The sequence below is a fragment of the Aotus nancymaae genome, unplaced genomic scaffold, assembly GCF_030222135.1.
Source record: "Aotus nancymaae isolate 86718 unplaced genomic scaffold, 86718_ANA_hifiasm-v0.15.2.pri h1tg000036l, whole genome shotgun sequence".
NCBI classification, from domain to species: domain Eukaryota; kingdom Metazoa; phylum Chordata; class Mammalia; order Primates; family Aotidae; genus Aotus; species Aotus nancymaae.
In genome coordinates, this window is record NW_026988450.1 from 50418917 (window position 1) to 50439448 (window position 20532).

The window sequence follows — 20532 nt, forward strand, 5'->3', positions numbered from 1 at the left end:
CTGAGATTACAGGTGTGAGCCACTGCACCCAGCCTTGTTGCTTGCTTTAATAGTTGTTTTTTTAAAATTGCTGAGTAGTATTTCATAGTGAGTGTATATCACTATAGCTAGTCACTAGTTGATGGACATCTGGTTGCTTCCAGCTTTTGGCTATTATGAAAAATGCTGCTATGGACATTCCTGTTTATATTTTAATGTGGACATACACTTTTGATTTCTCTCAGGTAAATACCTAGAACTGGAATTGCTGGGTCATGTGGCTCATGTATGTTTAACTTTATAAGGTAGTACCACATGGTGGTTCAAAGTGGCTATACCATTTCATTCCTACCAGCAATGTATAAGGATCCCTGTTTTCCACACTGTTGCCAAAACTTGGTAGCTTTTAAACTTCAGCTCTTTTAGTGGATATGTGATGGTGTCTCAATGCGCCTTGAATTTGCATTTCTTTATGTGTAGTGATGTTAAGCAGCATTTCATGTACTTATTTGGCCCTTCCTATAACTTCTTTAGTGAAGTGTCTGTTCAAATTATTTGTCCAATTTTTAAATTGAGTTTTCTTCCTTTTGTTAAGTTTTAAAAGTTCTCTATGTAATGTGAATATAAGCCTTTCATTAGTCACATTTTGCAGTCCATTAGCCTTTTTTTCTTAATTATATCCTTCCATGAGCCACAGTGTTTAATCCGATGAAGTCTACTTTATTAATGTTGTCATTTATAGTTTATATTTTTGTTATTTAAGAAATCTTTCCCTAACCCAATGTCACACAATTTGTTTGCTTTTTGTTTTTCTTTAGACATTTATTAATTTTACCTCTTTCACTTAGGTTTTTGATTTGTTTTGAAGTAATTTTTATATATGGTGTGAGGTAAAGATTGAGACACTTTTCTCCATACTGATATCCAGCCATATTGATTTTGTTCCAGCACCATTTGTTAAAAAGATGATCTTGTATTCATTGAATTGCCTTGGGTTCTTGGTAAAACAGCAATTTGATATAATTGTAGGTTCTTTTTCCAAATTTTGACCCAGAATATGTAATGTGTATTTTTATTAGCTCAGATCAGTTTCTTTACCATTTAGGAGCATGCCTCTGTATTTGAGATGAGAGTTATTGGTTCCCTATTTTTCAGCCCACCTGGGCCAATAAAAGACAAGGACAAAAGGAGAGAATGTGTGGTTTTCCACCTAAAGAGGAGCGAGTGTAGTGACAGTGTGACAATGTCTTCAGCCTGCTGCCTATTTAATTTCCATTGGGGCAAAATGCAGCTACCTGAGCTTGATATTTCATCTTTAAATAATAATATTTAAAAATAATGAGCATTTGATAGGTACTCACTATGTACTGGACATCATTCTAAGTGATATATAGTAAGCCTCACAAAAGTTCTATGTTGTAGGTACTATTATTGTTATCTCTATATTCTAAATGAGGAAACTGAGGGACAGCGAGCATAAGTATGCTCATGGTCATTTAGCAGTAAGTGGGAGGGATGGGACTCAACCTAAGCTGTTTGGCTCCAGAACGTAAATCCTTAACCATACCACTGCACACTCAGGGAAGACTGGGGCCTTCTAATTCTCAGTAGTTCCATTGCTTAAGACAGTGATTCACCAAAATCTTTTTAAAGATATCTGACTGTCCTTGATCCATCTCAGAATTTTTTTTTTATCATTCAGGTGAGCAAAGAGTACAAAATGTTGGCAAGCAGGGACTAGGTCTCTGCAAAGTTGCAGAGAGCAACTCTAGTTTATTAGGGCATAGAAGTTGCACTAGCAGCCCTGCCACTTCTGGCACCAGTCATTTCTGAGTGCCTGCTGTATTCTGTGGAATCAGAGAGTGATGAAAGTGACACATGATAAATTCCTTGTCCTTAAGATTCTGTCATATTTCTTGGGTTCTGGTATCTTTACAATCAAACTTTCAGTGCCCTTGAAATTTAAAAAACGGTCTTAAAATTATTTTTTCTTAGCTTCCTGAGTCATATGGCTTAAAATAGTTAGCAAACTTTCTTGTTTTCTTTTTTTAAACTGAGTGAAGGATCTTGTAGAGTCTTTGGTATTGTTGATTATTTGATTTGCTCTCAAGTAGTCAGGGGTGTTTCTGTAGGAAAAGCAAATAACTGAAATTATCACTCTACAATCCCATGTGAGATACATGCTTTTTCACCAAAAGATTTCCACTGATGTTTTTTTCTCACGCAGTGTAGAAATATTCCATTAGTCACAGAGGAGTGTATGGACATGGTCCAATGTCAATGGAATCATCATGCTATTTGGGGGATGTGTTATCAGTTATGTTTGTGTTGTAGATAAAGAGGCTTGTGAAAGGAAGCTACTGTATTTTGGGCTTTATTTTGAAGTAGATTAGAAAGTAAAGAGACTTACCAGAAACTAAATATAAAGACTATTCCCACTGATTTTGGTTGAGCTGCTCTCCTTGTCTTGGAAATCAGTGTTTACATGGCATATCATATTTCAGCCTGATGTAAATTAAATTGAATGACCTACTATGATCTTTAGCTATTTTATTGCCAACTGTTATAAGATTAAGTGATTTCAGAGTAATTTCACCAAGAAAATTTCATTAAGGAAAATTTGTCTAAACTCATTTATTCTAGGCAAACTATTAAAATATCTAGAACCCTGGTTGAATAATCAAATTTCTTTTGCCATTTGAGGCCAATTCTTCTGTGTGTATGCGCATGTGCACGTGTAGTGGTAGCAGAGATGAGAGTAGTTTGCCTTAACTCAGGCTAAGATTTTTGAAAAGACAGTGGTAGCATTTAGACTGGGAGTGGTGGCTTGTGCCTGTAATCCCAGCACTTTGAGAGGCAGAGCTGGGAAGATCATTTAAGCCTGTGAGTTCACGACCCTATGTCTACAAAAATACAAAATAAAGAAATTAGCCAGGTGTGGTGGCATGCACCTGTAGTCCCAGCTGCTTGGGAGGCTGAGGCGGAAGGATTGCTTCAGCCCAGGAAGTTCAGGCCGCGGTGAGCTATGATCATGCCACTGCACTCCAGCTTGGGTGACAGAGCAAGGCCCTCTCTCAAAAACAAACAAAAAACAAAACAAAACCATTTTAATGGATGAATTTTAGCTAATTTGATTTATATTTTATTCTACATACTCTTTGTGATAACGTTTGGCAAATATGTGTTGATTTATACTGGGTGTTAGGCATTATGGTGATGTGGAAGCTTAGGGCAGAAGGCATGTCTGGTCTCTGCCTTCCAGAAGCTTACAATCTGTCTGTATATGTGAAGGGAAATAATGATAGATGCAATTTACTGAGTTCTACTCTGTGCCAGGCACCATGGCTTATGCATTTTACTTCTAATCCTTACTACCATCCTGCAAGGAAGGTGCATTATTTTTCCCATTTTACAGATGAAGACACAGAGGTTCGGAGAGGTTAAGAAACAAGCCAAAGATCATTCCACTAATAAGCGAAGAGTATAGTTGATAAATGTATATTGGAATAGTAATTAAGACCAAAACTGTTTCAGGAAACATTTAAAAATTAAGAGATGGAAGAAATTTTATCAAAAATCATATAGATACATAATCATAATAAGAAATAAAAATGGAAGGAAGAATTTGTTCATTCTGTACTACAATTTTCTTTAAATCAGTTAACAATAGTTTCTTGTTTAGGAACAAAGAAACACCAAGATCTCAGTGATTTAATACAATGAAATATTATTTCTTGCTAATAAAAGTCCTGATGCATGACTACACAGCTTTCTTCCAATTAGTGACTCAGGAATCCAGGGTCCCTGCATCTTGTGACATTATCACCTCTATATGTGGTTTCCAGTATCACCCCAGCAGAGGAAGGGAGGCCATGGAGATGGCATACTGACTAGTAAATACTTTGACCTAGTCCACATCAGCTCACATTTCGTTGGCTAGAACTAGTCACATGATCAACCTAACTGCAAGAGGGCTGAGAAGTTTAATTCTCCCATTAGTCCTCTCACATGCCCAGGAATTGAGAAGAACTATTTATGAGTGAACATCAGACAGCTTTACTGTGTATTTCATAATTAACTCCAGGCACGTTATTTGTAGAATTAACATAGTTTGCAAAGCATCTTGAAATGAAAGCAAGAATGACTATTTGTCCTTATCTGGATAGATGTATGATCATTAGTCCATTGATTTTATATTTATGTAGTCTGAAACTGGAAGTGATCCTGGATCTAAACCCTATCCAATCTGATTGATTGACAACTGGTAGTCCATTTCCCCCAACACATTCAAAGGATAAAAACATGGCCTCACTTCTGATTAATGCACCCAGTTTTATTATGTTTATCTTAAACATGATGCAGTGGCTATGATGCCACCAAATTTCTATCACTTTTGTTAATGTATTTTAACATCAAGCAAAATTTTATAAAATCTCTAACACTTACATTTTATACTTTAGGAGGATTTAAGTTTCTTTATATGTAGTTAAAGTTGATAAGACCAGATGACCCATTATTTAGATTAACAGAGCATTTACCCACCTAATGCATAGAATGTCTATGAATGTCCCAGTTCTGTTAAAGCTGTTATTTAACTTTGCAGCACCATTTGACACTGTTGATCACTCCTCCCTCTTGCAAATGCTCTTGGCTTCATGTCCACAGCTTCAGTTATCATCTGTGTCCAAAAGACCTTCCAATTTTATTCTCCAGCTCAGTCCTCTCTTCTGAATGAATAATCTATATTATATTTAACTGCCCATTTGACTTTTTACTTATCTCAAATCTAACTTACGATCTCCCCCGTGTTCCCCTTGTGCTCTCCAGCTTCATAAGTGGCGCTGCCATCTTCTGGTTGCTCAAGCTCTACCTTTGGTCCATCTAATCCATTATCAATTCTATCAGTTTTACATTCTTAACATCTCTGAAATTCATCCATTTGTCTCCACTGTACTTCACCATACTGGCCCAAGCTCTCTGATTATATCTGTCCTCTAATATTGCCATTTCTGCTTTTGTATACTGTGCCGGTGATAGTCTTCTCAAAATGGAAATCTGATCATGTCACCCCCTCATTTAGATACCACTGCTCTTAGGATTAAAGGTCTAAATCTTTTTTTTTTTTTTTTGAGACGGAATCTTATTCTGTTGCTCAGGCTGGAGTATACTGGTATTATCTCTGCTCACCGCAATCTCTGCCTCCTGGGTTCAAGCGATTCTCCTGCCTCAGCCTCTCAAGTAGCTGGAACTACAGGCATGCACCACCACGCCCAACTAATTTTTGTATTTTTAGTAGAGACAAGGTTTTGCCTTGTTGGCCAGGCTGGTCTTGAACTCCTGACCTCAAGTGATCTGCCTGACTCGGCCTCCCAAAGTGCTGGGATTACAGGCACAAGCCACCGCGCCCAGCTAAAGATCTAAATCTTTAACAGGTTTACGAGGCACTGCGGAGTCTGCATCTCAAATGCTTCTCCCATCTTGTCTCATACACCTTCTTTCCTTTTGCTCTCTGCTCTGGGCTCCAATAGGTTCTGTGAACCTCATATACCCTCTTCTGACTCAGGACCTATGTGTATGTTGGTCCATGGGGTAGAATCGAGCTGTGCAATACCATACCCACTAGCCATGTATGATTTTTAAAATGAAATAAAATTAAGAATTCAGTCCATCAGTTCTACTAACTTTATTTTATGTATGCATGCACCTAGAGGCTACCATATTGGACAGTGAAAATATAGAACACTTTCATCATTGTACAAAGCTCTATTGGACAATACTGCCCTAGAATATTCTTTACTACCTTTCTATACCCTTCCTTCTGTGGGACTTCCTTAGGGAAGTCCTTTTTATTCTCTCACTCCAATTCCTACTAGAATCAGTTTTCTATGTATCTAAATCCACCAGCTGAAGACCACCATGAACACATCTATAGTCAAAGTTACATTTATTTAGCCTGCCTCAGCAGGGAACCCTTACGAGCATCTTAGGCAGAGTTGGGAGCTCTTCATAATGTTTGGTCATATGCTGGATGAGTCCAAGGAGCGATTACAGAAGTGACAACCAGCTCTGGATTGGATACTATCAAGATGTAGGGACACCCAGAAACTGGACATCTCATGATTATTGTTCAGAAGGAGGGGCCGTTATTCACCTTGTCATTGTGTTATTGTCCTCTGGGGATCTGTTGGAAGCACTGCTTACCTCCTGTCAGCCTTATCCATGTTTCTCTGGAAACATTGCACTCTGTTAGGAACATTAAGGTTGACTGTCAGTGGTGCCAATTTTCACTTTCTCATAGCTGTGAATGCGATGAGCTCATTCAGAGCTATTGCTCTTCCTCAGAGTGCCTGCATATCGTTTGTAATTTTTAAAAATAAGTAATTGTTTGATTAGTGTTTTTTCCTACTTGACCAGAAGCTTCATGACAGCAGGGACCTATTCTCCTTTTGTTCACCATTATATCTGTAGCACTGAGCACAGTGCTTGATATAAAGTAAATGTTTGGTAAATGTTTATTGAAAGAGTGAATGAATGAATGATGGGACCTAAAAAATTAGTGGCCAATCAAAGACAAGAAGTTGTTTAACAATTTATGATTTCCTTACAGTTAAAGAATAATTGTCTTTTTGAGACAGATTCTTAGCAGATATCTCCTCTCCCAACCCAAGAGAAAAAACAGAATTCCAATATTTGAGATTTAAATGTGTTTACTATTGCCTAATGTCAAATGTAATTTAAGAGTAATTTATCAAATATATGTATCATACCTTTTTTACTCTCATTTTTCTGAGTTCAAATTTATAGACGCGCTACATCAAGTCACAGTAAAATACAGTGATGTTGGCTGTCTGACTGCCTTTTGGGATCCTACAAATTATATAGAACTCCAAGCAACTGTGGAAACTTGATAACTGTAACCAGAATGACCTGGGCATTCTGGTTCTAATTCCTAATGCTAATTTATTTAGAGCCATGTAACCCATCAATGTAATCAGGTCTCATCTAAAAGATGGTGATGTTTTCTAGGTACACTATCCATTTAATTCTTTTAAAATTACAAAGATAATGTAACAGAATTTAAAAATTTTAAGCTTGACACAAAGTAATATCTATGTCTGTAACATGGTTAACTATAGTAGCCACCATTACTATAAGATGGAACTATAACAAACATTTACTTTTTCACAGTTCTTGTCCTTATGCATTGAAGTGGGATTCTGTATTTCAGCCAGCATGTAGTTGAGTCTTTCTGAGTCTGAGAATTTCTAGTTTCATACCTTCTTATGCCATCTAATCCCATATGGGGACTAGAACAATAGAATTTACAAGTCCTATATGCTTTAGAAGGCTAGCCTATCCTCAGGCTGCAGAAATCTATGGCATGGACAGTAATTCATTCTTGCCATGTTTACTAATGCTGATTCACTATGGTTTTTATGGATTACTGCATATTCCTTAGAGCAAAGACTTTGAATAATACATCTGTGTCTCCAAGTCACTTCTCTAAATGCTTTTCTCATATTAACCTCCTACTCCAAAATTTTCTAATTCCTGACCATATTAAATGTAAATATATTTTTCTAAATCAGCCTTGTCCAGTAGAACTTTCTGCAGTGATGGAAATTTCTTTTTATACTATCCGATGTTAGTCACTAGCCAATGTGTTAATGTAGTACTTGAAATGTGGCTAGTTGACTGAGGAACCGAATGTTTAAATTTATTTCAGTCTAATCAACTTAAATTTAAATAGCACATGGAGCTAGGGGCTTCTGTATTGGGGAGCAAGACCTACATTTTCAAGTCCCTCCTAAATAACCAGGCAAGGCCAGTATCCTTGGCCTCATGTATGTACCACATTTGTACTCATCATTTTTGTCTTGACTCATGGAGGCCCTCTCTTACTTGGGTTACTTTCTCTTAGTTCCTTCAGTTAATCCAGGCTCTCTTTGGCTTCCCAAGGTCAGAGCAAAGCTCACCAGCTCTATGAATTTTGCTGATCTTCCTTTCCTGGCAATGCCCACTCTGCTTTTCCAGTCAGAACACATGAACGAATGAGTGGATGGATGGATGATTCAACATAGACTTTCATATATAGTCATTTGCTATATATTAGTTTTTTTTAAAAAATGTAAATTTATTCCATCCCCTCAACCAATTTTTATCTCTCTGAGGCCAGGACAGTGTCACATATAATTCTGTATTTCTTCTGGCACCAAAGCAGATAGTGAAAGCCCAGAAAATTCCGATTGAATGCTTTACTGATTACCTGATTTATTGCAAAAGAAATACAAGTCTGTACCTCTGTCATGATTATTTAATCAGTCAAAAAGTATCTGGGCAATGTTCGTGGGATTCATTTTAAAGTTTGAAGGGAAGACCATCTCCTTGAATTCAAGGAATAAGATTGGATAAAAAGAAGGATCATACATACGTATGGAAACTGTGATATAAGGTATGCTGAATTCCAGAGATGATGGTTAGGAGTTGTGAGGAAGTTTGGAAAATAGCTGTGATAACTTTTTTCCTATGGAAGGAAACCCTTGAAATGCTGGTCAAAGAATATAAGTTTATTGCACAGAAATGAGAGGTAGGAAGGTTATTTCTTAGGAAGAGACATTTGAAAAAAGGTCATAGTGAAAGGACTAGATGTGTGGTCAGCAGTATTCTACTATATTCACTTCAGATCAAGAATTAGGGCTTTTGGTCATCTACTTTTGAAAAGGTTCTAAAATGTAGCAAAGCACAGCCTATATGCATTCTACATATAATTGAATATCTTGAGACCTAAGCTGCTTTGTGTGAAATACTAAACTTAGTTTCCCCAGAAAATGTACTCTTACATTATTGTGATAATGAAAATCCTTAGAGAAGGGCACAGAATAGGGTCAATCTATTACTTTATAATAGTATTTATACATGTACATAGTGCTCACTATGTACCAGGCTCTATTCTTAGTAACTTAATTTTTTTTAAAGAGAATAGGGTCTTAGGCTGGGCATTGTGGCTCATGCCTGTAACCCCAGCACTTTGGGAGGCCAAGGTGGGCGGATCATGAGGTCAGGAGTTCAAGGCCAGCCTGGCCAACATGGTGAAATCCCATTTACTAAAAATACAAAACATTAGCTTGGCATGGTAGCCGGTTCCTGTAATCCCAGCTACTCAGGAGGTTGAGGCAGGAGAATCACTTGAACCCAGAAGGCGGAGGTTGCAGTGAGCTGAGATCACACCACTGCACTTCAGCCTGGGTGACAGAGCGAGACTCAGTCTCAAAAAATTAAAAAGAAATAGGGTCTTAATAGGCACTCCAGCACCTGCCACCCAGACTGGAGTGAAGTGATGCGATCATAGCTCACTGCAGACTTAAACTCTTGGGCTTCAGGCGATGCTCCCACCTCAACTTTCTGGGTTGCTGGGGCCACAGGAATGAGCCACCACACACAGCTAATTTTATTGCAATTTTTGTTAAGACAGGTCTCACTTTATTGTCCAGGCTTGTCTGAAACTCCTGGCTTCAAACAATCTTCCTGCCTTGCCCTCCCAAAGTGCTGGATTACAGGCATGAGCCACCATGCCAAGCCTATTCTTAGTACTTTTTAAAAACTTATTTAATTATTCTAATTATTATGAATAGAAATTTTATAGATGAAGAAAATATAGCATTTGCCTCAGTTTACAAAGGTAGCAGGTAAAAGAGCTGGGACTTGACCCTAGGCAATCCTGTTCCAGAAACTATGTTCTTAACCACTCTACTGTATTGCTTTTTGCTGTGCTATATGACCTCTGTGTAATTAGCATTGTTAATTCAGAATTTATGACATTTGGAATAAGTGTTGAAGACAATAGGAAGTGAAAGAGATGTATTATATACTTGAGGAAACAGCTTCCAGTACCTCAAACACTGTAGAAACACCTGCGGACATGTGAATAACATACAAAGCACGAATGCATTTTCTGTTGAATGTAGCTCTCAATGAGCAGGTGATGGGTGAGTTCTGTGACTACTTTTGCTGTAGTTGAAAACATAATATCAAATATATAACTTTCTTTCCTAGTGAGAGAATAAAATAGTTGGGATACATTGATTATTATCATTTTTGCATAATGACTTACCTGTTTGTTTTAATTTCGATGACTCATATTTTGCAGAAATTTCGGAGTGCTTCAGTTGGGGCTGAGGAGTACATGTATGATCAGACCTCAAGGTGAGTTACCAGGAGATGCATTCTTAGAAACTGATTAACTAATAACCCTTTAAATGTACCTTCAGATTACACCTTTAAACCTTTTTTCTTCATAAACTTTTACAGAACAGTGTGATTTTCTTTGCCTCAGTGCTTTTTTTCTTTACACAAAGAACTTCTATATCATTGTTTCCAGTCTTGACCAATTTTCTGGGGCCTACACCCCTTTTCTTCCTTCTGTTGGCTAGACATTCCTTCTTAGGTGTTCCTCTGAACCTCATACTCATGTGCCTCCAACCCAACAAATGTAATATGAAGCTCTATCTTTTTTTTTCTTCTTCTTTCCTTCTTCCACTTGTTTCACACCTGATATTCTGCTTTTATTTCCTATTGTGGCTAATGATGTACCCATTATCCAAGCCACCCTGGCTAGAGGTAAAGGATCTGGCTTCCTTCCTATTGGACTTTCCCAGCACTTGCCAAATGCTGAATTGTCTGTTCCAACTGTCATCTCTTTTCCAAATTACCCTTGTCAACTTTCTCCTGAGCTATTGCAATACATTGGATCTCAAGACCAACCCTTCTTTTTTGTTCCACTGTGCACATAACTAGCTACCAGCTATCATGCACTCAGGTGCCTTCCATGTGCAGCAGTGCGAGTAGGATTGGGGATAAGATATAATCTCTCCTTACAAGAGGTCCATACACTTTTGGAGGAGACAAATGTGATGGGCTGCAGAGGTACATAAACAGAGCTAAATGGACCTATAGGCCTGGACATGTATGTAGGAGTAGGAGAGCATGTGGGGGTAGGGGCAAGTCTTCACCGAAAGTGGCATTTGAACTGGATCTTGAAGGATTAATAACAGGTGTTTTCTAAGGAAAGAAGATTAGGAACATTCCAGGTAGAAAAGTCATGCTTTAAGGCCTTGGTTATGATCATGTCTGAAGACAGGAGAGACTAGCAGCTGTGTGTGGTGGCTCATGCCTATAATCCAGCACCTTGGGAGGCTGAGGCAGGAGGATCACTTGAGTTCAGAAGTTCAAGACCGGCCTAGCCAACATAGTGAGACCTCATCTCTATTACTTATTAAAAAAAAGAGAGCAAGAGAGTGGCAAGAATGAATTTGTCTCCCCCAGTTACAAAACTTACCAAAGATTTCATCATTTCAGGCAGAATTGAACTCAAATTTCTTATGAAGGTCAAGGTCCTCTATGTTTCGGTCCCCCTTTACTTAAAACCCCATCTCTTACTATGTTTCTTACCCCTTTGCTTTTACATATCTGGCCCTCTTCCATTTTCTCAGTTTTCTCTTAACATCCTCTGGTTCCTTCCGGGTCTTACTCCAGTCTCAGGACCCCACTCATCCTCCCCAGATCATCTTATTTAGAATTTGGTGTGTTGTGGCAGTGGGGGCATGGAGCGGGAGGCAGGAAAAACTGAATTTGAAATTGTCTTCTAAAATGTGGGAATGGGAGTTTAATTTGCATGCTGTAAATCCAGAGTACCATGTCAGCAGCTGCCAGGCCAGTGGATAGAGCAAGGACTTACCAGTGACTTGACCTGGTTTCTCTTTCTGCTGCTGCCACGGTCCGCCAGAGTGAGCACATCTCTTAGCCTCTCCTTATCTGTGAAACGAGGAAGGTGAGCTGAATCCTGGGTTTTTATCCTGTGTCATGAACAGGCTTGATGGACACAAATCCCTGAAATTATATTAAAAATTATTTATGTTCATAGCGCCTTTATCTGGGAAGGAAAGTTCACTGCTTTCTTCATGTTTTCAAAGCAGTCTGTGACCTAGACAAGACGTAAGCTACTGGTCTAGGTGATTCCTAATATCCTGTCCAGGTCTAAAATGTGAGGATTCAGTGGTACTCTATTGAAATTGCTTTTTCAGACAAAATGGCAATGGAATCATTTCTGTTTTGAATGATTTATTTTCACCTTCTTTGGAATTTGCTTAGTTTATTAGCTTAAGCCTATGATTTTTTTATATGAAAGAGGAGTATTATTTTGCCCTTCAGATTTTTTCTCATTATAAAAGCTAAAAAATAAATAAAACATTACATAAATATTTAACGCAGAAAGCAAGAGCCCCCCATAGTCGGGTCAGGAGGCCATTTTCAGAGACAAAGTTTGAGTCATCTTTGTGCCCAGCCTTTCAATGACTATGAAATAAAAGTGCTAAAACAAAACAAAACAAAACAAACTCAATGGAAAGTTTCTGATGATCTGGAAAACACAAAATGTTTGTTATTAGATTGTCACTGTGTGCCATCCTGTAGTATAGCAGAAATAAATATTTCTGAATGAATGTGTTAAAGAAAAAAAGATTGTTATTCATACCTGTTGCATTATTTTAAATAATTGATATACTCTTTGAAGTTTGGAAAAAATCAATGTTTTTCTTTTGTAAACTATATCTTTTTTTTTTTTTTTGAGGTGGAGTCTCACTCTGTTGCCCAGGCTGGAGTGTAATGGTGCCATCTCGGCTGACTACAACCTCCCCCTCCAGGGTTCAAGCGATTCTCCTGCCTCAGCCTCCCAAGTAGCTGAAATTGCAGGCCGAGCCACCACATGCAGCTAAATTTTTTTTTTTTTTTTTTTTTTTTTTGTAGTTTTAGTAGAGATGGGGTTTCACCATGTTAGCCAGATGGTCTCAATCTTCTGACCTCATGATCCCATCTCGGCCTCCCAAAGTGCTGGGGTTACAGGTGTGAGCCACCTCACCCAGCCTATATCATGCTTAAAAAAAAAAAATATGAGGGACACTATGTAGAGCAGAGATCTCCATACTTTTTCTGAAATGAACTAGAGAGTAGGAATTTTAGGTTTGGCAGGCTTTCTCTACCACGATGACTCAAGCTTGCTGTTGTAGTATGAAAGCAGTCATAGACAATATGTAAACAAATGAGTGCAGCTGTGTTCCAATAAACCTTTATTTACAAAAACAGGCAGTGAGATGGATTTGGCCCATGGGCCATTATTTGCAAACCCCTGGTTTAGAACAACCCTGTCATGAGTTATTCTGCAGGCTTGAAAACAAGAAGCAAAAGACAAAGTACTCCCTGTGATTAGGGAACTAGAGTCTCAGGTGAATGTTTGAGTTTTGGATTTTCATGTTTTGAGATGTTTTAAAGTAAGATACAGCTATTTGTGACACCTTGGTTAGACAAAAAATAAAAGGTTAGGTATATATATGAATTGAACGAAATCATTTATTTAGTTGTTTTGTTGTTAGGGTAAAAGTGGCAAATTCTCTCGACTCTTAAGCTTCAAGCATTACCTAATTGCCAGCTAAAATCTATTAGGGGTTCTTTTGGTAGAGCTTGCACAATTGGCCAGGCACATCGTGGACTTTCTCCTCTTCCAAACCATCTGGTTTATGGGCCACTATTAGAAATGTTGTATACATTGTACTAGCAGTGACCTTCGGTCTGGTCTCATCTCTTTTGCCATATGCTGTGTTTTGTCTCTAAAACAGTAAACTGTGATTAATATTCATGTGAAATGCTATTAGTGTGCAATTGATCAAAAAAGCAGAAATGTCCAAGTGAGTGGATCTGACCACTGTTTGTTTTCTGTTCACAGTGGCACGTTTCAGTACACCCTGGAAGCCACCAAATCTCTCCGCCAGAAGCAGGGAGAGGGCCCCATGACCTACCTCAACAAAGGACAGTTCTACGCCATAACACTCAGCGAGACCGGAGACAACAAATGCTTCCGACACCCCATCAGCAAAGTCAGGGTAGGGGCCACATTTCCCAGATAAAGTACAAAGGAATCTGATGAATGGAATGGCTACCCCACAGCCTCATGGAATGGCTTGGAAAAAAAAATAAAACCTTCAACATAAATAATCCTAGAACGAATGTCAGAGAGTAGGGGCAAGAGCACTTACTGGCTTGTAGTTTATCATTGTAATCAGTAACTAGTAAACCCCAGGGAAGGGACATGGTTGGAACGTGCTATCTGACTGTATCTGAAGAATTTTCCTGCTTCACTCACTGCTTACGTGCTTCCTCGTTGTTGTTGTTTTCAATCAGTTGATCTTGATTTTTCAAGTAAGTAGCTGTAAGCAGAACCTCTCTGTAGGTGAGAAAGAGCTTTGTTCTGTTCTGTAAAGGAGAATGCAATTCATTCTGAATCCCTGGGCCTGGTGGAACTTGGTTTAAAAGCCTTCTGCAGCCCAGTGCTTTCTCAGGGTTCCAGAGAGAGGCACGATCCCCACCAGGAGTCACTTAGTGACTTTCAGATTTGTGAGTTTTCAGATTCTTGAGTTTTCATCTGAGTTTTCAGATTCATGAGTGTTAGTGCTACTTGTGTGAAATGAAACTGGCGCTCCCTGCTCTGGAAGCCTGCCAGCTTCTGGTGTACTTGCTACTGCCAAGTAAGGGAGGGGCCCAGTAATCCCTCTCTACTGAAAAGGAAAATTATAGCACAGCTCTGGAAACAAGTGGAAGGACTTTCCCAATCTGTTCTAAAGTGATTTTTGTCCATGATGCCCAGCCCACTTGATTTTAGTCACAGCTCCCTCCTCTTAACCACTTCAGAACACTTAAGAAGGGAGCACATGGTGTGCCTAGAGTGCACACAACTTGGGCATGACCCCCAGTGCAGGTGGGGCACAGGTCCCGCACAAGGCTGAACCCGCTGCAGTGAGAAAGTTGCCTGGCGTGCTGTGTGCCCATCAGGAGAATTAGTAAGTTCTAACGCTGTGGTCAAGACCCTGGTAGAGAATATGCTATCACAATTATAATAACAAGAGTCATAAAATAACAATTCATATTTATTATCTTCTAACACCAGGCACTGTATTGGGTGCCATCTGTCTAGTAACTTGTTGAAACTGACAGCAACCCTATGAAAAAGGCACTATTGTGTTTATGATATTACAGATAAGGAAACTTGGTGATAAAATTTCAGAAGCTCGTAACTGGCAAAGCTTACATACCTAAAAGGTGAGGGAACCAGGGTCTACCCCAGGCCATCAGACTCCTGAACCCAACTCTCTTTACCATGAGGGTATGCTGTGTTGAGCAGCATGGAGGGCTGAAATACAGGGAAATGTTAGTCTGGATATATTTCCCTCTGGATATATTTTCTTTCTTTTCTGAGATGGCGTCTCACTCTGTCACCTGGGCTAGAGTGCAAGGGCGCGATCTCGGTTTACTGCAACCTCAGCCTCCCAGGTTTAGGCAGTTCTCCTGCCTCAGCCTCCTGAGTAGCTGGGATTACAGGCGCATGCCACCAAGCCCAGCTAATTTTTGTATTTTTAGTAGAGGCGGGGTTTCACCATGTTGGTCAGGCTGCTCTGGAACTCCTGACCTCGTGATCTGCCCGCCTCAGCCTGCCAAAGTGCTGGGATTACAGGTGTGAGCCACCGTGCCCAGCCTCTGTATATATTTTCTATAAATTACATCCTTCCTCTCCCATATATGAGCATCTGGTAAGAAGACACCGAATAAATTTGCTTTTTCTTTTAAAGCCTGTAAATTCCAAGTGTGGGTATAACTCATATACACCCTTTTAAACACCATTACCATCAACCTGGAATAAATGATGGGTGGTTAGTATTCTAAGGTCATGACAACAGTTTGGCATACAGGGACTTTCCCAAGAATTCTACTTTGCTGATATCATGAAAATAATTTAATAAGAAAATTTTATTTCTGTATGTTCTGTTTTGGCTAAAATGAAGAATTCGCTCCCCCCCACTTTTTTTTTGAGGACTTTAACCTCCACCCTTGGAGGTTAAGTTGGCACCTCTTAGAGTGGCTCTTTCTTACTCCCTGGCTCTGGGGCAGGAAGGAGAAATGTGCTTGTAACCTACCAGCATTTATTTCTGTGAAGAGTCATAACAAGAGTAATAATAACATTTCATTCCAAGTCGAAGCATGTAAGGAGTGGTAATAACAGTTTTAAACTGCTTTTTTCTTTATCACTGAAGAAATAAATTTCCATACCAAGAATATGCCATTATTTATGCTAATTTAGACACTTGCCAGAAAAAATATTACTTTAAATGTTATTTTTATTTTGAGGTAGAAATAAATACCAGGAAGCCACGCAGTAAACTTTTACACATAAATGGAAAAGCTTGAGGAAGTGGGAGAGGATAGAATGAAAAGCTGGCTGAGCTCACAGTTGCACCAGCACAGAGAATGGTTTTTGTCATGTACCCAGTGCCTCTGAAGATCACACTGCTTGTGAATTTGCAGTAATATGGATATGTATTTCTAAACAGTTTTCCTAACCAACATCTGCTTTCTTGTGTAAAAATTATTTACATATACTTTAGGAAGGAGCCAGGGTTTGGAGGAACAGCTAGCACCAGCATGTATTTGCTGTCTATTATTTGTCAGGTGCCAAGGTGAATGGCAGATACTGTTTCTGTCCTTAAATTTGATGTTAATTGGGAAGACATTGCCATCAGCTGAATAATTGTAAATAAGTAAATGACTACAAATGTGTAAATGTGTAAACTGCTACAAAGGAGAAGGTGATTTTGGTTTTGGTTTTGGTTTTTAAGACAGGGTCTCTCCCTCTGTCACCCAGGCTGGAGTGCAGTGGTATGATCACCACTCATTGAAGCCTCAACCTCCCAGATTCAAGTGGGTCTTCCTGTCTCAGCCTCCCAAGTAGCTGTTGACTTCAGATGTGCGCCACTGTGCCTGGATTTTTGTTTTACTTTATTTTTTGCAGAGGCAAGGTCTCACTATGTTGCCCAGGCTGGTCTTGAATTTCTGGACTCAAGCTATCTTCCCACCTAAGTCTTCCAAAGTGTTGAGATTACAGGCATGAGTCACCCGGCCCAGTCCTAAGAAGTACTTAAGGAATGAGAGTCTATGAAATATTCTTCTAGAATAGTAGGAAAGCGCCTAAGAAGTGTATTGGATGTGGAGTGAGAGGAGGAGTATTCCTGATACTGTAATTAAAGGGTTTTTTAGAAGAAGTTGTTTTCGGTACTGTCTCCATTTCATAAATGATGGTGAACTAATGTGTATTTAGTTTAATGAGGCCGCTGATAATTTAGAACTGAAAAGAGTTTTGAATTCTTATTTCTGCAAGATATAATTAGTTTCTCAAGCTCATTTTTAAAGTACATCCACATTATATTTAAATAGATATCATAGTTGCCCTTGTATTTTTCAGTGTGTAAAATATCTGTAGTTTAGATCTTTGTTCATCAATAGGAATTTGTCTTTTAGCATTTTCCTCATTTCCTTAGTATTTTTCTCATTAATTTTGATATTCCAGCCTGAGGCACTTAATTAGACTATAAACAGATGTTTGCTTCTTTACAAATGGCACCACATTTTATGTTTAAGGAGTAGAGATGTCAAAAGTATGCTTGTTTCTAATACAACAAAGAAAAATTTTGAGGGGTTTCTGCTGACCTCACAAAATAATACATTTTTTGATAATTGGTGGATCGCTTGTTTATAACCTCCTGGTAAAACCGATGTGGGACTCTTTTTTTTTTTCCCCTCCGTGCTGTTCTTACTTTTCAATCATTTTTTAAGTAAGTCCATTTTATAGCAAAACAGACCATGTAACCAAGCTTGTCTGGGCTTTTCTAAAGCAAGAAAAGCAACATAACACAAACACACCTCTGGTAGAACTTCTAGAACTGGAGACTGAGGCGACAGAGGCACTGGACAAAAAGTAAGCTCCACGATTCTCCCCTCTGCAGAGCGTGGTGATGGTGGTCTTCAGTGAAGACAAGAACAGAGACGAACAGCTCAAATACTGGAAATACTGGCACTCTCGGCAGCACACAGCAAAGCAGAGGGTCCTTGACATTGGTAAGTTGACCTTGACTTCCCTGCATAGTCCTCAATAGACTGACGTGTTGTCTTGATGCCAAGGGGAGGCCGGCACAGTAATCACAGCTGGAGCCATAGAGCTCTTGTGATGTGACAGGCACTAGTCTATGCACCTGTCCTGTGTCAGGACATGTAGTGCAGATCAGACTGAGTAACCAAAACCAGGCTAAGCTGAGAGCAAAGAGTTTTCTATTCTATGAAAGTCAACTGTGTCTCATAAAATCATAGTCATATATTTAAGTTTGCAATGACCATTTCGGTTTCTAAAACGTGTTTTCATGGCCTCCCCTTTTGAGCCTAATAGGCAGTCAGCAGGTCAGATGAACCCTTATCCCTGTGACATAAATAAACTCAGGCTTATGTGACCCTAGGGCATTTGGCAAAGGTCACGTGTCTACACAGTGACTTTCTAGTTCTCTGTCAGGTTTTCTTTCCATTTCAACACATGCTTAGTGTAAGCAATGCTAGGTGATCAGGCAAGTGAACCATTTAAAGAAGGAGTGAATCTGCCAGGAATCTATATACCCTTAAACATGAAGTCCGTTCTGTAGAGACCAGCAGCCCCCTGGTTGGCACATCACTCAGGGTCCAGTCTGGAAGGCAACGCCCATGCCCAATAATTCACTGGGCATGAACTCATTGCAAAGGTTGGAAAGGCTGAAAGCACAGTGAGGCAATCCAGCTATTACCTGCAGGGCTGGAGAATCAAAGGGAGGAGGAGGAGGTGGGTGTTGGAGAAGCCACCCAGCAGGAGCCGGGACCACAGAGGGAGCTGCTTTCCAATGCGAGATGAAAGCACAGCAGAATTGCTGCCAGACACATTCTCAATGCCAAGAGGGAGGAGGAGATTCTGGATTCTCTCTGCCTCCCGATCTCCTGCCAGTGCTTCCCATCCTGCCTCCCATTGGCATAATTTGACTCAGAGTCAGAGGGCACATTACCCTGGAAAGTGCAGTTTGTAGAATCAACCTCTGAGATGCAGAGCATAATAGGGGAAGTCAGGGAATGGATGTCAAAGCTTCCAAAAATCACTTAAAAGCAGACAGTAATGTATGTGTTTCCATATGATTTTAACACTTTCCATGAGAAGTCATTTCTCATTTATAGACTTTATTACCCCATTTTGCTGACTAAGATGCTGCAGTCCAGATGAGTGTGGGCTAAGTGAAGGTTTCCATCATCTTGGGTATGACAAGGTATTACTGAGACTTGCAAAGGATGATTACTTTGATTTCTTATACACTGCAATGAGGATTTTTCAGGACTTCCATTTTACCCTGGCTCGGACTCCTTGACCACAGTGGCAGAGTTTAGTGACTAGGTTAGGGTCAGAGACTCACCATAGAAGATATTGAGACTAGTTACTGATTTGCATTGGAAAATAGTTAATCCACATCTCACCCCTGCATCACATACATACACCCATTGTATTAACTAGTCAAACATATTTATCGAATAAACAAGGAAACGGGCCTAGGAAGGCTCACTGACTCCCCCTCAGATAATTCGTGCAAGAGGTGGGATAAGATCTGTCTTGCCAACCTGAGCTGATAAACTAAACCAAGACCTGGTGACTAGGACAGGGGTTGGAGATACTTGCCTTAACCTGTTTAGTTAAATCTGCATGGAGCAGAGGAACAATTTTATTTTATTTGAAAAGTTAGCCTTATAATTATTACCCAAGAAAATGAAAGGAGCAATTAAAGAGAAATATGGACTAGGTCCAAATAAGGCAAATAATAAAAGCATTTTACTGGCATACCTGTTGATCCAACTTTGCTAGTGTTGCAGAGTTTACTTTTCTAAGACTGGCATGATTTCTCAGATCTTGTGAGACTTCAGATCTTCTCTGCTTTATTGTCTGTGGCCTGCCTTCAGACTTTTCTTTCTGTATACACATGTGTCCCCATAGGCACACACATGCTTTATCTCTGAGATTTGTGATATTTACTAAGTAGCTTCATGGCTAACTTGGCTACTTGCTTCCAACCTGAGAATAAGGCATTAAAGCCACCACTTAGTTTCAATGGAACATATATTTTCTGAGCACAGTCTCTACCCTAACCTCAACCTGACATCTGCTCACACAGAGTGAGAAAATATGCAAAAATCTCATATAATTCATTCTTCCACTAGATTAAAAAAAATCAAATCATGTATTTCTCTGCTAGTGGGTTGTAAATACCATTTCCCATGTAAAGGAGTACTGATGGTGTCCTGGCACATATGTCTGCCTGTCGCACCATCATCTGCTTTAACTCTGGAGTATGATGTTGAGAAAGTTTCTGGGGTCACCCCTTGTCTCCACCAGGGGTATCATGAAGGGTTATGGGTGCCTGCAGAAGGTGAAGAAAGGCAGGGAGTACGTGGGCCATACATTTGCCAGTTTGGGTTAGGAACCTTCTAATGGCCTAAAAATTCAAAAAAAAAAAAAAAAAAAAAAAAAAGTACCCAGAATTATTTAATGCATTTCTTTTTCAAAACCTCTGTGAAGCTGGAGGTTAAAGTCAGGGCTGAAAAGTCACAGTTCTCAAATCTCCA

General features: G+C 39.4%; 1 protein-coding gene across 3 annotated transcripts in view; it reads left to right on the forward strand.

The window, feature by feature from the left end:
- GRHL2 (grainyhead like transcription factor 2) overlaps positions 1–20532 on the forward strand; it is a 185750-nt gene that overhangs the window by 74527 nt on the left and 90691 nt on the right. For all 3 annotated transcript variants that reach the window (XM_012455851.3, XM_064384460.1, XM_012455854.3), the window contains exons 5-7: positions 10127–10182; positions 13754–13910; positions 17859–17970. In XM_012455851.3, the coding sequence (XP_012311274.1) occupies positions 10127–10182; positions 13754–13910; positions 17859–17970 (325 nt within the window). The remainder of the gene's footprint in view (positions 1–10126; positions 10183–13753; positions 13911–17858; positions 17971–20532) is intronic.